General features: G+C 38.3%; 1 protein-coding gene across 1 annotated transcript in view; it reads left to right on the forward strand.

Moving 5' to 3' along the window:
* The window catches only part of LOC128220592 (BRCA2-interacting transcriptional repressor EMSY-like), a 31,549-nt gene extending 25,394 nt beyond the window's left edge, over positions 1–6,155 (forward strand). Inside the window, exons 24-25 of the mRNA XM_052929040.1 lie at positions 4,677–4,841; positions 5,511–6,155. Of these exons, the coding sequence (XP_052785000.1) occupies positions 4,677–4,841; positions 5,511–5,573 (228 nt within the window). The 3' untranslated portion in view covers positions 5,574–6,155. The remainder of the gene's footprint in view (positions 1–4,676; positions 4,842–5,510) is intronic.
* The last annotated feature ends 10,113 nt before the right edge of the window (positions 6,156–16,268 follow it).

Here is a 16,268-nt window from a genome sequence, read left to right on the forward strand (position 1 = left end):
AGAGGTTTTGAGGAGTTTCATGACATGATGCTCCATATTTCTATATGATACGGGAATGCAGGGGTTTTGAGGAGTTTTATGACATGATGCTCCATATTTCTATGTGATAGGGGAATGCAGGGGTTTTGAGGAGTTTCATGGTGACATGATGCTCCATATCTCTATATGATAGGGGAATGCAGAGGTTTTGAGGAGTTTCATGGTGACATGATGCTCCATATCTCTATATGATAGGGGAATGCAGGGGTTTTGAGGAGTTTCATGGTGACATGATGCTCCATATCTCTATATGATAGGGGAATGCAGGGGTTTTGAGGAGTTTCATGGTGACATGATGCTCCATATCTCTCTATGATATGGGGAATGCAGAGGTTTTGAGGAGTTTCATGGTGACATGATGCTCCATATCTCCATATGATAGGGGAATACAGAGGTTTTGAGGAGTTTCATGGTGACATGATGCTCCATATCTCTATATGATAGGGGAATGCAGGGGTTTTGAGGAGTTTCATGGTGACATGATGCTCCATATTTCCATATGATATGGGATTGCAGAGGTTTTGAGGAGTTTCATGACATGATGCTCCATATTTCTATATGATACGGGAATGCAGGGGTTTTGAGGAGTTTTATGACATGATGCTCCATATTTCTATATGATAGGGGAATGCAGGGGTTTTGAGGAGTTTCATGGTGACATGATGCTCCATATCTCTATATGATAGGGGAATGCAGAGGTTTTGAGGAGTTTCATGGTGACATGATGCTCCATATCTCTATATGATAGGGGAATGCAGGGGTTTTGAGGAGTTTCATGGTGACATGATGCTCCATATCTCTATATGATAGGGGAATGCAGGGGTTTTGAGGAGTTTCATGGTGACATGATGCTCCATATCTCTCTATGATATGGGGAATGCAGAGGTTTTGAGGAGTTTCATGGTGACATGATGCTCCATATCTCCATATGATAGGGGAATGCAGGGGTTTTGAGGAGTTCCATGGTGACATGATGCTCCATATCTCTATATGATAGGGGAATACAGAGGTTTTGAGGAGTTTCATGGTGACATGATGCTCCATATCTCCATATGATAGGGGAATGCAGGGGTTTTGAGGAGTTCCATGGTGACATGATGCTCCATATCTCTATATGATAGGGGAATACAGAGGTTTTGAGGAGTTTCATGGTGACATGATGCTCCATATATCTATATGATAGGGGAATGCAGGGGTTTTGAGGAGTTTCATGGTGACATGATGCTCCATATCTCTCTATGATATGGGGAATGCAGAGGTTTTGAGGAGTTTCATGGTGACATGATGCTCCATATCTCCATATGATAGGGGAATGCAGAGGTTTTGAGGAGTTTCATGGTGACATGATGCTCCATATCTCCATATGATAGGGGAATACAGAGGTTTTGAGGAGTTTCATGGTGACATGATGCTCCATATCTCCATATGATAGGGGAATACAGAGGTTTTGAGGAGTTTCATGGTGACATGATGCTCCATATCTCCATATGATAGGGGGAATACAGAGGTTTTGAGGAGTTCCATGGTGACATGATGCTCCATACCTCCATATGATAGGGGAATACAGAGGTTTTGAGGAGTTCCATGGTGACATGATGCTCCATATCTCCATATGATAGGGGAATACAGAGGTTTTGAGGAGTTCCATGGTGACATGATGCTCCATATCTCCATATGATAGGGGAATACAGAGGTTTTGAGGAGTTCCATGGTGACATGATGCTCCATATCTCCATATGATAGGGGAATACAGAGGTTTTGAGGAGTTCCATGGTGACATGATGCTCCATATCTCCATATGATAGGGGAATACAGAGGTTTTGAGGAGTTCCATGGTGACATGATGCTCCATATCTCCATATGATAGGGGAATACAGAGGTTTTGAGGAGTTCCATGGTGACATGATGCTCCATATCTCCATATGATAGGGGAATACAGAGGTTTTGAGGAGTTCCATGGTGACATGATGCTCCATATCTCCATATGATAGTGGAATACAGAGGTTTTGAGGAGTTCCATGGTGACATGATGCTCCATATCTCCATATGATAGGGGAATACAGAGGTTTTGAGGAGTTCCATGGTGACATGATGCTCCATATCTCCATATGATAGGGGAATACAGAGGTTTTGAGGAGTTCCATGGTGACATGATGCTCCATATCTCCATATGATAGGGGAATACAGAGGTTTTGAGGAGTTCCATGGTGACATGATGCTCCATATCTCCATATGATAGGGGAATACAGAGGTTTTGAGGAGTTTCATGGTGACATGATGCTCCATATCTCCATATGATAGGGGAATACAGAGGTTTTGAGGAGTTCCATGGTGACATGATGCTCCATATCTCCATATGATAGGGGAATACAGAGGTTTTGAGGAGTTTTATGGTGACATGATGCTCCATATCTCCATATGATAGGGGAATACAGAGGTTTTGAGGAGTTTTATGGTGACATGATGCTCCATATCTCCATATGATAGGGGAATACAGAGGTTTTGAGGAGTTTCATGGTGACATGATGCTCCATATCTCCATATGATAGGGGAATACAGAGGTTTTGAGGAGTTTCATGGTGACATGATGCTCCATATCTCCATATGATAGGGGAATGCAGAGGTTTTGAGGAGTTTCATGGTGACATGATGCTCCATATATCTATATGATAGGGGAATGCAGGGGTTTTGAGGAGTTTCATGGTGACATGATGCTCCATATCTCTATATGATAGGGGAATACAGGGGTTTTGAGGAGTTTCATAGTGACATGATGCTCCTTATCTCCATATGATAGGGGAATACAGGGGTTTTGAGGAGTTTCATGGTGACATGATGCTCCATATCTCCATATGATAGGGGAATACAGGGGTTTTGAGGAGTTTCATGGTGACATGATGCTCCATATCTCTATATGATATGGGAAATAGGGGAATGCAGGGGTTTTGAGGAGTTTCATGGTGACATGATGCTCCATATCTCTATATGATAGGGGAATACAGAGGTTTTGAGGAGTTTCATGGTGACATGATGCTCCATATCTCTATATGATAGGGGAATGCAGGGGTTTTGAGGAGTTTCATGGTGACATGATGCTCCATATCTCCATATGATAGGGGAATGCAGGGGTTTTGAGGAGTTTCATGGTGACATGATGCTCCATATCTCCATATGATAGGGGAATACAGAGGTTTTGAGGAGTTTCATGGTGACATGATGCTCCACATCTCCATATGATAGGGGAATACAGAGGTTTTGAGGAGTTTCATGGTGACATGATGCTCCATATCTCCATATGATAGTGGAATACAGAGGTTTTGAGGAGTTTCATTTAGGGATGCAAACGAATATTCGAATATTCGATCAAACGTTTGGTATTCGAATGTCAAAATCGGTATTCGAATATTCGAAAAAAAAAGAAAAAAAAGAGTAATAAAACTTATTCTCAACAAAGAGAATAAGAAACATTTTGCCTACAACACTGTTGCTGTTAATTAAGTTTGTTTGTTTTGTTTTTACAACGACTGTCCCCTAATGCCAGAGGTGTGAATGTGATAACAATACACTAAACACACGTCATGTGTCATTTAGGGACATATCGTTGGGTACTGTAAAAAGTCCCCCTACTTTTACAATAACTGGAATCGGCTTTAACACCAATGTGTTGTATTGGCTAAAATTAAGCTGTGCAACATAGCTCCAATAATGCCATGTACTCAAATATGTTGTTACATAGATGTGTTTAACCTGTTTTCTATGTTTCGATACAATGTTCATGCTTTGAAATGGAAATGTTTAGTAAAGCGTTTAAGGATATATTCCCTCCATTTTTGAACAAAAGATGAGTCAAATCCAGATATGTTTTTGTTTTATTATTTAACTAGTTCCCGAGTTGGTTTGGGTTTTCCATAGTTATATTTAGTAAATTTAGAGGTCAATCTTAGAACGAGGCTGCTTGTCATACGGAAAGACCCTCCGTTGGCGCAAATCGCTTTTTGACTAGGAATCCATCTAGGTTCACATTTTTTTAAAATATAAAGGCTGCGGAATTGAAATTATACGATTTTGTTGTTTGTCTGTTTATAATGTATTGTTGTTGTTTTTTCTTCCTGAAAATTGCGTATTTCAAAGTCTCATTTGGGGAAATCGGGGTCCGCCGCTACGACAAAGTAGGGTAAAATTACCCCGACTATTACTTAAGCGAATAATAATAGTAGTTTACTACATCTTCCAAAAAAGTATTTTGGTAATCGAATATTCGAATATTCGATCGAAACAATTACCGAATATTCGAATATCAATTTTGCCATTCGTTTGCATCCCTAGTTTCATTAGAACATGGTGTTGTTGAAGGACAACTGATTGTTTACCCTCCCTCTTAGATTGGAGGATATGGAGGTTTTGAGTAGTTTCACAGTGAGATGATACTCGTGAATGAGGTCGATTACCTACCTCTCTCTTTTACAGACAGGGGGATACAGAGGTTATGAGTTGTTTCATTATGAGATGATGCTGGTGTTTGAAGCTGATTATTTATCTCTCTTTTGGAAATATGGGGATACAGGGGTTTTGAGAAATTTTGTTATGATTTTATGGAAGGGGGTGATTATTTACGGTCTCCCTGTTTTATTTTACAGACAGGGGGATACGGAGGTTTTGAGGAGTTTCACTGTGAAATGATGCTAGTGAAGGAGAACTGTTACCTGTACAACCCAGAGCAAAGTGTGGTCCGCCGGGATTGTGATGAAGTGTTCAACTATTATGTGCATGAGTATAACAAACTCATGGAGAAATGGCAGAAGGTAGGATCAAACATTTAATTTTGATTCATCATTATAAAAAAGAACAATGTGTTCATTTCTCTTTGAACTACATTTTAAATTATAGTGATCAATTTGACTAAAATTATATCAACAGCAAAAAAGTGATAAATAAATAATATGAGCTCTCAAGAAGTATTGCCAAGTGTTGAGACTGTTGAATAGAAATACCATATTTTTATTTTTCTCTGTTATTAACAAGGATTTCACATAGTAATACCTGGTTATTAGAATGACATACTTCATTGTTGGGCGCCCACAAATTTATCTACGAAAAACTTGGTATGTAGGAAGAGTTTATAGAGACTGTAAATGGGGTTGCATTCGAGGCCCTGAGGTCAATGTCACTGTTACTAAAAATTGAAAAACGGTTGATTAACATCTTGACTTAACTTGGTATTTAGGAAGAGTTTATGGAGTCCTTTTATTGGATTGTGTTTGAGGCCCCTGTGATCAAGGCCACTGTTACTGAAAATAGAAAAACAGTTGAAACCGAATCTCACAATGAAAGCTGAAGTTCTTCTGTCAATCATGGAAAACCAGGTTTCGTTGCATTGTGGCATTTCTTGTTTATTCTGTAAAGGAAGTAGCAGAACTCACATAGTTATGATGATAATAAAAATAGCTTAATCACATGTTGATCCTTGACAGAGTCACATTGGATCACCCATATCAAAAAAGCCAAGGACAGACAGGAGCCCTATTCGACCTTGAAACTACAAAGATAACTACAGCACCAACCTCATGACTACAAATAGTGGCATTGTGGCATTTCAAGAATGCACTTATTGTTCATCGGACTGGAAAAAACATTGTCCCACATGAGATTTGAATCTCCAATATACACACACTAAAATGTTTGTATGCAATTATTCTTATCATGTTAACATTTTTAACTCTTTAAATATTTGCATATAATGTGGATGAAAGACTGGACAATGATAAGAACCTGGGCTATCCTAGATTACAATGAATGTGTATTGTTTTTGGACTCTTTTAAATTATGTTGCATATTTCATTTTGTCATGTTAAGAAACAAATCATTTTATCATGTTTTGTATGTGTTAACAAAAATGCACGTTTTTTGTGTATTGCTGTTTTTTTTCATTTTTAAGATTAAGATAAGAATGATTTAATTGTTACAGAAATATCTATCTACCAAGCCATGCATAAAACTGTACCAAAATTGTGTAATGTTTTCCAAATACATGTATTTCAATGAATGCTATGTATCAATATTTTTAAGGTATTGTTTGTCATGTTTTTAAATAGTGCCAACAAAAGATGGAAACGTCATACAGTGTGTTCTATTCTTCAATCTTCCCTTTAGAAAATGTGAGCTACGTAATGATTATAAAATCATAAGTATTTTGTACTAAGTTTAACATGCTGGTTCACTTTCCTTAACTCAATGCAGTTGTGCTGTGGACATTACTGATGTATACACATTGGGGCCCGCCTTATTAACGACATAATATCGAAACATATTCGGTATAACAGATTGCGTTCAAACTGTGTTTAACTTGCAAATTAAAACACGACACAAGATGACTCAAGTGATAAGCGTAACAGTTTGTTTTGGAATAAAATAGATAAAGAGGCACCCAGCGTTACCAGAATTGACCTCCAGTATTTTTTAATCTTCATGTTGTTATGCATTAATTTTACAGTAATGGTTCTTATACACATAACGAACTTAAACATGTTTTCATAAATGAATTAAAGTACATGTTTTTTGAAACTTACAAAAAATGACACAAAATGAAACTACTTGGAACACAATTTCTAACAAAGATTAACTTTGTTTTAGCCAAATGGCGATCAATTTTGACTTTTGAGGCATGTCTATAATTTAATCAGTTGAATACATGGGGATTATGACACTTCGTGTCTGCTTATGCTATGAAGTTGAAGGCCAACTTTTAACTTATCAAACAATGTTGGCAGGTTTAATTTCAATACCTTGATATGGCTTTCAAGGTAAAAACCAAACTTATAGAGACGCTAATCAATTTCGTTTGCTGTCGCGGCCCATCACCTTCCCTTCCTTCAGGCTCCCATCTCCTCATCCAGGCTCCTGTTCCCTTCCTTCTGGGCTCCTGTCCCCTACCATCCATGCTCCCGTCCTATTCCCTCCGCGATCCCGTCGCTTCCCGGACCCGTCCCCTTCCCTCCAGGCCCCCGTACCCAACCCTCCAGGATCGGGTCTCCTCCCAAAAGCTTCCCTTCCCCTACCATCCGTGCACTCGTTCCTTTCTGAACTCGTCCCCTTCCCTCCGAACTTCCGTCCCCTACCCTCGGCTCCATGATCCGGTCCTCTTTCCCCCAGGCTTCCGTCCCGTACCATCTAGGCTGCCGTCTACTCTCCAGGGCTCCCTGCACCTGTTTCCTTACCTTCGGACCATCCCTTCCCCTCCGTGCTCCCGTCCCATACCACCCAGGCCTCTGTCCCTACCGTCGACTCCATGCTCTTGATTGGTCTCCTTTTGGCTCCCACCCCCTTACCTCCATGCTCTCGTCCCCTTCCTACTGGGCTCCCATCCCCTTCCCTTTGTGTTCCCGTCCCCTTCTCTCCGTGCTCCCGTCCCATTCACTACGCTACTTGATACATTACAGTAAACGATCTGTTTATATAAAATTTGAAATTGATTTACAACAGTTTTGTTTATTTTATTAAGATTCATGTGACTAACGATTTATTTACTTTTCTTTTTAAACCAAATATTAGGTGAAGTAGGCGTTTAATACAAACAATATGTCGTTACTATATTGAGGTCGTTTTCAATTAATGATGGTTTCAACTTTGTTTGGAAGCAATATGACACAGATACAAGTAAATATCTAAACGCTATTTGAAACGTAAACTAAAGCTAATCTTAACGCTTTCACAAAGCCATAAATGTAAAATATATTAAATATAATTAATCATTTTAATTCACAAGACTGACTTTTTGAAGAAAAAATATACATATTCGACTAAAGTGGTTAGATCAAGTGTTTGTTTTCTCTGTGGATACACAATAAGCCAGCTATCAAAATTCGCACGTTCCGACCAAGCATTTCACGTCACGTTTAGCAGCCGAAAGGGGGTTCAATATATTGTGTTAGGCCGTCCGTCTGTCTGTTAAGGAATTATGCGTGCACATGCAGGCCAGTGCGGCGTCCAGATTGGAGCTAAGGAAGGGAAGGATACATTTGGTATCATATTAACATCTTCATTGAGAGTGTGCAGCTTACTACATAATATTGAACATGATTATACCACAAGTTGTTAGTAACATCAGTGAGACCAGTGCTTTATTATTTTAAAGCGCTGCAGTCGGACAGCTAGTGCTATTCTTCCAAGTAATCGACCCGTGTTCATGAATATCCTCATTGCACAAGTGAAGGTAAATATAATTTTCTACGTTTGATTGAAAAGAATTAGGAGAAAATTGTTTCCCCTTGTATCGTTCCGAAACGATACGCCTGGGGGCGCTATGATTTCGCGCTCTATCGAGCACGTGTTTACCGTGCAATATTGAGTGATTCATTCAGCGCATGGTCACCAAGCTGTGTACAAGCATGTCCGACGTTTTTTTTATTTCAAAAAAAAAAAAACTTAACGGGTTCATTCATAGCAAACATCGAAACTCATCATTATATTCTTGAAATCAGTATACATTATGATATACAAAATTTTGTCTTTATGTTTAACAAAAGTTGTGTTGTTACATAGATATATCAATGCTTTTTGAATAATTTCAATGAAAATGTGTTGTTTATGTTAGTATATGTTGAAATATGTGAAAATGTTTGTGTATGTACAGTTGATTGGCCATGACGCTTACAACAAATTAAACATTTGTATACTCTACATGTTGTTTTTCGTCTTAGTACAAGATCGAATTAGTAAGATAGAGTGAGTAAGGATTGATTCTAGGGGACACACTTTACCTATAAAGAAATATAACCGTGGACTTGTCCAATAGGTCACAGCTCACGGGTCAAAATTATTTATTCAAATAGTTTGGCCAAGCGCGAAATACATTTCTATTACGTAATGGTTAAAGATGGTGGGATGAGATTCAGTCGTATAACCCTTTGTTTTGTAAAAGTGGATAACCTTACTTTTTAGTGGTCAACATACTATTGTGTGATCTGCCCACCAGCTGAAGTAACGTTCGCAGTTGTGAACGACTCCTCACCTTTCCGTAACAATGTCAAATATGTTTGAATTTTACACCAGGAAAAATGTACGAAAAACATAAGTTTGTTTACGAAAGATATTAAATGGTTGTTGCATAAACACCTATTTAATTCATGACAAAAAGAAGAAAGTATACACCACTTTATACTAATGAAAAACTACAAGTAATCCGATCGTATATATTAGAATATTCGTTCATAGAGTAAGCCAAAAGCTGAAATATTGCTATCAATGAGAATTCGGCTTAAACAAAACTGGAGTGAAAATATTGATAGGACTTTGTTAATATTACAAATTTTATCATTGGTGTCAAATAAAAATATTGCAAAGGTGGATTTTTAAGAGATAAACACAGACAACCAATGACTCTTGCTGTTGAATGTATAAATGCTTTCTAAGCTTGAACAAATAATACCAAAGACATGTAATAGTGAAATATATGAGCGGAAGAATATATGAGCTGACGAATATATGAGCGGATTATTTTAATTATCAAGTCCGCTACTTCAGACGCTTGAAACGGTTTTAGTACAAGTTTTTTGTTTAACAGTTACACATGACAAAGCAGTTGGTTATGGACAGAAGCACGAACGTAAGCACTTCAGTTCAATGTTGAGATACTTTGTGTCAAGTGAGTATCATTTGCGGAATAAAGCACATACACAAACACTTTGAATTAGAATTGCAAATTGGACAAGATGCAGTCACAGTTTTTTTATACCAGTGTGCATAGGTTTATACAGTTTCTCGGAGATCTAAGCTTTAAGGGAACAAGCTGAACATGAGATTCCAAAGATATGCAGGCTGTCCTAAGAATTATAATTTCTTCTTGTCAATACAGGTCTCCACTATTGCACATAGCACAAAGTCCGTGCTTATACTGCTGTGTGCTTATAGGAAGTATACATTTGACACTGAACATATGTGCTCCTTCAGACGGCATTCACCTCGACTTTCGCCTATTGAACTTGCTCGTCTTTCCATTCACCATTCACCACAAACTATTGAACTGACTCGCCATTCCATTCTCAATTCACCTCTGTTGAACTGACTCGCAATTCATTCACAATTCACCTCTAACTGTTGAACTTGCTCATCATTCCATTCACCTCTAACTGTTGAGCTGGCTCGTCATACCTTTTTCCTCTAACTGTTGAACTTCCTCGTCCTACCATTTACCATTCACCTCTAACTGTTGAACTGGCTCGTGATTCCATTCATCATTCACCTTTAACTGTTGAACTGGCTCGTCATTCAACACACCTATAACTGTTGAACTGGCTATCATTCCATTCACCTCTAACTGTTGAAAAGGCCCGTCAAAAACCAGAACTTATTTGAATAGTGGTCGGTCACACATTATATGGTATATAGATAGGCGACTGATATATGTTCATGAATTAATACAGCTTACTTTATTTATTTTCTGACTCACCCAACGATTTGGCTTAAGTAAATACAAGGAAATATGTATACATACAGACACCAACCTGGCATGAAAGCTGCTTACGCTTTTATTGATGGTTGTGGACAATAATAATATACGTTAAACCACAGGCATCTGAATCATTGTTTGTCACTAAAATGTTGTTTAAAACCATTTTGGGTACATACAATGAGATAAACAACACATCTGAAGATATTTAGTGTCTTTCATATACAAAAAAGAAACAAGGTATGTAACTCAAACTTACCCGATTTCACGGTAGAGTCCAGTTTTATGCAAATTTCTCAACCAACATAAAAACAATCCATTTTTAAATAAGTGACATGGAAAGAAGAGTCAATTATCTTTAAAATGGTGTGCGATATGTTGGTATAACTATATTGTCTTTAGACAAACAAGCATAATTCAATGTCCAATTCTCGTGTTTTTCTTTAGTCGGAAAGAGTACAGCAAATTCAGATCGTCAATTTTCCCCGTGTAAACAGTGCTAAAAACAGACCTATTGAAGTTATTTTATGCTTCAGTGTACAGATAAATTAATTCCATTCCTTTATATCACAATAAGACTAACACCACAGTTTAAGAAACAACCGTATCAGTCTTCAAATTAAATCCACTTTAAAATTTTGTTTGAGGCGGACATTTTCCTGACAGCGCTCAGATGTTTCTGATCAACCTCCAAAGAAGAGTATTTGACCCATCCAAGCTTGTGTGGCTCACATTCAAGCCGGTACAAAGATGTTAAATGTACATGTCAATGACATCATCTGGGCGCTTGTGGGTAAAATGGCCAGCTGCCTACGAAATTTAAAGAGGATTTAGTTTAAAGACTGATACAGTTGTTTCTAACATTGTGATGTTAGGGTTTTCGTGATATTATGGAATGGAATTAATTTATCTGTACACTGAAGCATAAAATAACTTCAATAGGTCTGTTTTTAGCACTGTTTACACGGGGAAAATTGACGATCTGAATTTGCTGTACTCTTTCCGACTAAAGAAAAACACGAGAATTGGACATTGAATTATGCTTGTTTGTCTAAAGACAATATAGTTATACCAACATATCGCACACCATTTTAAAGATAATTGACTCTTCTTTCCATGTCACTTATTTAAAAATGGATTGTTTTTATGTTGGTTGAGAAATTTGCATAAAACTGGACTCTACCGTGAAATCGGGTAAGTTTGAGTTACATACCTTGTTTCTTTTTTGTATATGAAAGACACTAAATATCTTCAGATGTGTTGTTTATCTCATTGTATGTACCCAAAATGGTTTTAAACAACATTTTAGTGACAAACAATGATTCAGATGCCTGTGCGTTAAACCATGGCGTGTGTCAGAATTAATGGTCGACCTGTCGTGACTCGGACCAGGCGGGTGGCGGAGTATGAGTGTAATACACAGCTTCTGTATCTGGGTGAGGTGTCGTTGTTTTTCTACGCGATGTGATATACTGCTCATGCTTATTCACGTATTTGATACTGCACACAGCATTTATCACTGGATACATTTAAAATAATACAATATTTACTATACGTAATAATAGGATACCAACATGGTGTCTTAGTACGGACAAGAGCATATCCGTTATGGGATTTTAATACGTTTCGATACTTACTCGCATACACGCGTTGACGGACAATTTAACAAAGTTAAACACCTACTTATTAATGACTTGTGACAAGCATGTGTCTGCCTATAGTGTTAATGTTGACATGAAACATTTATGAGTGTCACTTCAAATATCCACTGATTACTAAAACTTCGGACATGCGTCGGTCACCTGACTCCTTTTTTACACTGAACTCCGCATGTCTAAAATATTTACTACTCGGAAACTATTATTCCCCGTGACGTCATGTAAATAAGTGCGCATGTCAGGACAGAAGTGTGAACGAAATGATGACGCTAAGATCGTCTGTGCGTACTGGAAAGTTTTCTCAACCGGTGGATGTTTTCGACAGAACCACAGTGTAAGTAAACTGTAAAATAACAGAAGTATTACTTACCAAAATTGTCGGCTAGGTACCCGTGATCGACCTAAACCGTTATAGGCAGTCGTGGGTATCAAGCTGTTCATAAACAAGTCAGTTGTCAGTGATTTTTTGGGTGCAATATACTGCCTTCTAAAGGCTGTTTCCCTTAGCGAAAAAGTGCTCATTTTCCCCCAAAAATCATGATATTCCCAATTAATTGAATAAAGATCATGTGAATGAATTAAAAAGCAATGAATTTATTAAAAAATAAACAAAATCTTGACAAGTCTAGCTCTGTTACAGCATAATGTATGCATAAAAAAGTGAAAATATGTGTGTTTGCTATTATATTTGCTATTTTAGCATGATTTTGTATTTTCCCCAAAGTTGAAAAAAAAAATCCCAATTTGGAAGGAACAGGCAGTGAAAGTAATTCCTAAAAAATCACTGGTTGTATGACGTCTAAAACATATTAGACTATTTTAATTTATTTCAATATGCACTAGTAAGGGTAGTGGGAGGGGGATATTAGAGAGGATGATTAAGGATACGGGATATGAGACAAGAAAGAATAGGGCGGTATTTATTTGGGTGACGAGAAACTAAAGAGCAGTAAAAAGAATGTTGCATGTCGGCACTGTAGACCCTTTTTACACATACTTTTCAACCATGTATTTATTTGATTTTTCGATTTGAAAATAACTTTTTTCGTGCGAACTTAATATCAAGTCTCTATGAGAGCAGGCCTTAAAATATATATAATCATAATAGGGACCAGGGAAAGTGAGCATGGAGATTAATCATAGAAAGGAACCAGGAAAGGTGAGAATGAATGGAAATAAATCATAGTAGGAACCAGAAAAGGTGAGAATGAATGGAGGGAAATCATAGTAGGAACCAGAAAAGGTGAGAATGAATGGAGAGAAATCATAGTAGGAACCAGAAAAGGTGAGAATGAATGGAGAGAAATCATAGAAGGAACCAGGTAAGGTGAGAATGAATGGAGGGAAATCATAACAGGAACCAGGAAAGGTGAGAATGAATGGAAATAAATCATAGTAGGAACCAGAAAAGGTGAGAATGAATGGAGGGAAATCATAGTAGGAACCAGAAAAGGTGAGAATGAATGGAGAGAAATCATAGTAGGAACCAGAAAAGGTGAGAATGAATGGAGAGAAATCATAGTAGGAACCAGGTAAGGTGAGAATGAATGGAGAGAAATCATAGCAGGAACCAGGTAAGGTGAGAATGAATGGAGGGAAATCATAACAGGAACCAGGTAAGGTGAGAATGAATGGAGAGAAATCATAGCAGGAACCAGGAAAGGTGAGAATGAATGGAGAGAAATCATAGTAGGAACCAGAAAAGGTGAGAATGAATGGAGAGAAATCATAGCAGGAACCAGGTAAGGTGAGAATGAATGGAGGGAAATCATAACAGGAACCAGGTAAGGTGAGAATGAATGGAGAGAAATCATAGTAGGAACCAGGTAAGGTGAGAATGAATGGAGGGAAATCATAGTAGGAACCAGAAAAGGTGAGAATGAATGGAGAGAAATCATAGCAGGAACCAGGTAAGGTGAGAATGAATGGAGAGAAATCATATAAGGAACCAGGAAAGGTGAGAATGAATGGGGGAGAAATCATAGTAGGAACCAGGAAAGGTGAGAATGAATGGGGAGAAATCATAGAAGGAACCAGGAAAGGTGAGAATGAATGGTGAGAAATCATAGCAGGAACCAGGAAAGGTGAGAATAAATGGAGAGAAATCATAGCAGGAACCAGGAAAGGTGAGAATAAATGGAGAGAAATCATAGAAGGAACCAGGAAAGGTAAGAATGAATGGAGATAAATTATAGGAACCAGTGAAGGTGTGAACGGAGAGAAATCATAAGAATGGAGGGAAGTCATAGCAGGAACCAGGAAAGGTGAGAATAAATGGGGAGAAATCATAGAAGGAACCAGGAAAGGTGAGAATGAATGGTGAGAAATCATAGCAGGAACCAGGAAAGGTGAGAATGAATGGAGAGAAATCATAGCAGGAACCAGGAAAGGTGAGAATGAATGGAGAGAAATCATAGTAGGAACCAGGGAAGGTGAGAATAAATGGGGAGAAATCATAGAAGGAACCAGGAAAGGTGAGAATGAATGGAGAGAAATCATTGTAGGAACCAGGAAAGGTGAGAATAAATGGGGAGAAATCATAGAAGGAACCAGGAAAGGTGAGAATAAATGGGGAGAAATCATAGAAGGAACCAGGAAAGGTGAGAATGAATGGAGAGAAATCATAGCAGGAACCAGGAAAGGTGAGAATGAATGGAGAGAAATCATAGTAGGAACCAGGGAAGGTGAGAATGAATGGAGAGATATCATAGCAGGAACCAGAAAAGGTGAGAATAAATGGAGAGAAATCATAGCAGGAACCAGGAAAGGTGAGAATGAATGGGGAGAAATCATAGCAGGAACCAGGAAAGGTGAGAATGAATGGAGAGAAATCATAGCAGGAACCAGGAAAGGTGAGAATGAATGGAGAGAAATCATAGCAGGAACCAGGAAAGGTGAGAATAAATGGGGAGAAATCATAGCAGGAACCAGGAAAGGTGAGAATAAATGGAGAGAAATCATAGCAGGAACCAGGAAAGGTGAGAATAAATGGGGAGAAATCATATAAGGAACCAGGAAAGGTGAGAATAAATGGAGAGAAATCATAGCAGGAACCAGGAAAGGTGAGAATAAATGGAGAGAAATCATAGCAGGAACCAGAAAAGGTGAGAATGAATGGGGAGAAATCATAGTAGGAACCAAGGAAAGGTGAGAATGAATGGAGAGAAATCATATAAGGAACCAGGAAAGGTGAGAATAAATGGGGAGAAATCATAGCAGGAACCAGGAAAGGTGAGAATGAATGGAGAGAAATCATATAAGGAACCAGGAAAGGTGAGAATAAATGGGGAGAAATCATAGCAGGAACCAGGAAAGGTGAGAATGAATGGAGAGAAATCATATAAGGAACCAGGAAAGGTGAGAATGAATGGGAAGAAATCATATAAGGAACCAGGAAAGGTGAGAATAAATGGAGAGAAATCATAGTAGGAACCAGGGAAGGTGAGAATGAATGGAGAGATATCATAGCAGGAACCAGAAAAGGTGAGAATGAATGGGGAGAAATCATAGTAGGAACCAAGGAAAGGTGAGAATGAATGGAGAGAAATCATATAAGGAACCAGGAAAGGTGAGAATAAATGGGGAGAAATCATAGCAGGAACCAGGAAAGGTGAGAATGAATGGAGAGAAATCATATAAGGAACCAGGAAAGGTGAGAATAAATGGGGAGAAATCATAGCAGGAACCAGGAAAGGTGAGAATGAATGGAGAGAAATCATATAAGGAACCAGGAAAGGTGAGAATGAATGGGAAGAAACCATAGTAGGAACCAGGAAAAGTGAGAATAAATGGGGAGAAATCATAGAAGGAACCAGGAAAGGTAAGAATGAATGGAGATAAATTATAGGAACCAGTGAAGGTGTGAACGGAGAGAAATCATAAGAATGGAGGGAAGTCATAGTAGGTACCAGGAAAGGTTGAAATGAATCGAGAGGAATTCTCGCAATCGGAAACCTAATGAAATGCAGACGAAAAAGAAACTGTTAAAGATGGAGAGAGTACGACGGAAAAGACATTGGCGGGAAAGGGAGAAAGGGAAAGTAGGTGAGGTTAATGAAGGTGAAACTATGTGAATGGGAAAGGGAGAAAAAGATTATAGGTACGCTAATAAGGGAAAAGCATAACTG

This window comes from Mya arenaria, chromosome 15 (assembly GCF_026914265.1).
Source record: "Mya arenaria isolate MELC-2E11 chromosome 15, ASM2691426v1".
NCBI classification, from domain to species: domain Eukaryota; kingdom Metazoa; phylum Mollusca; class Bivalvia; order Myida; family Myidae; genus Mya; species Mya arenaria.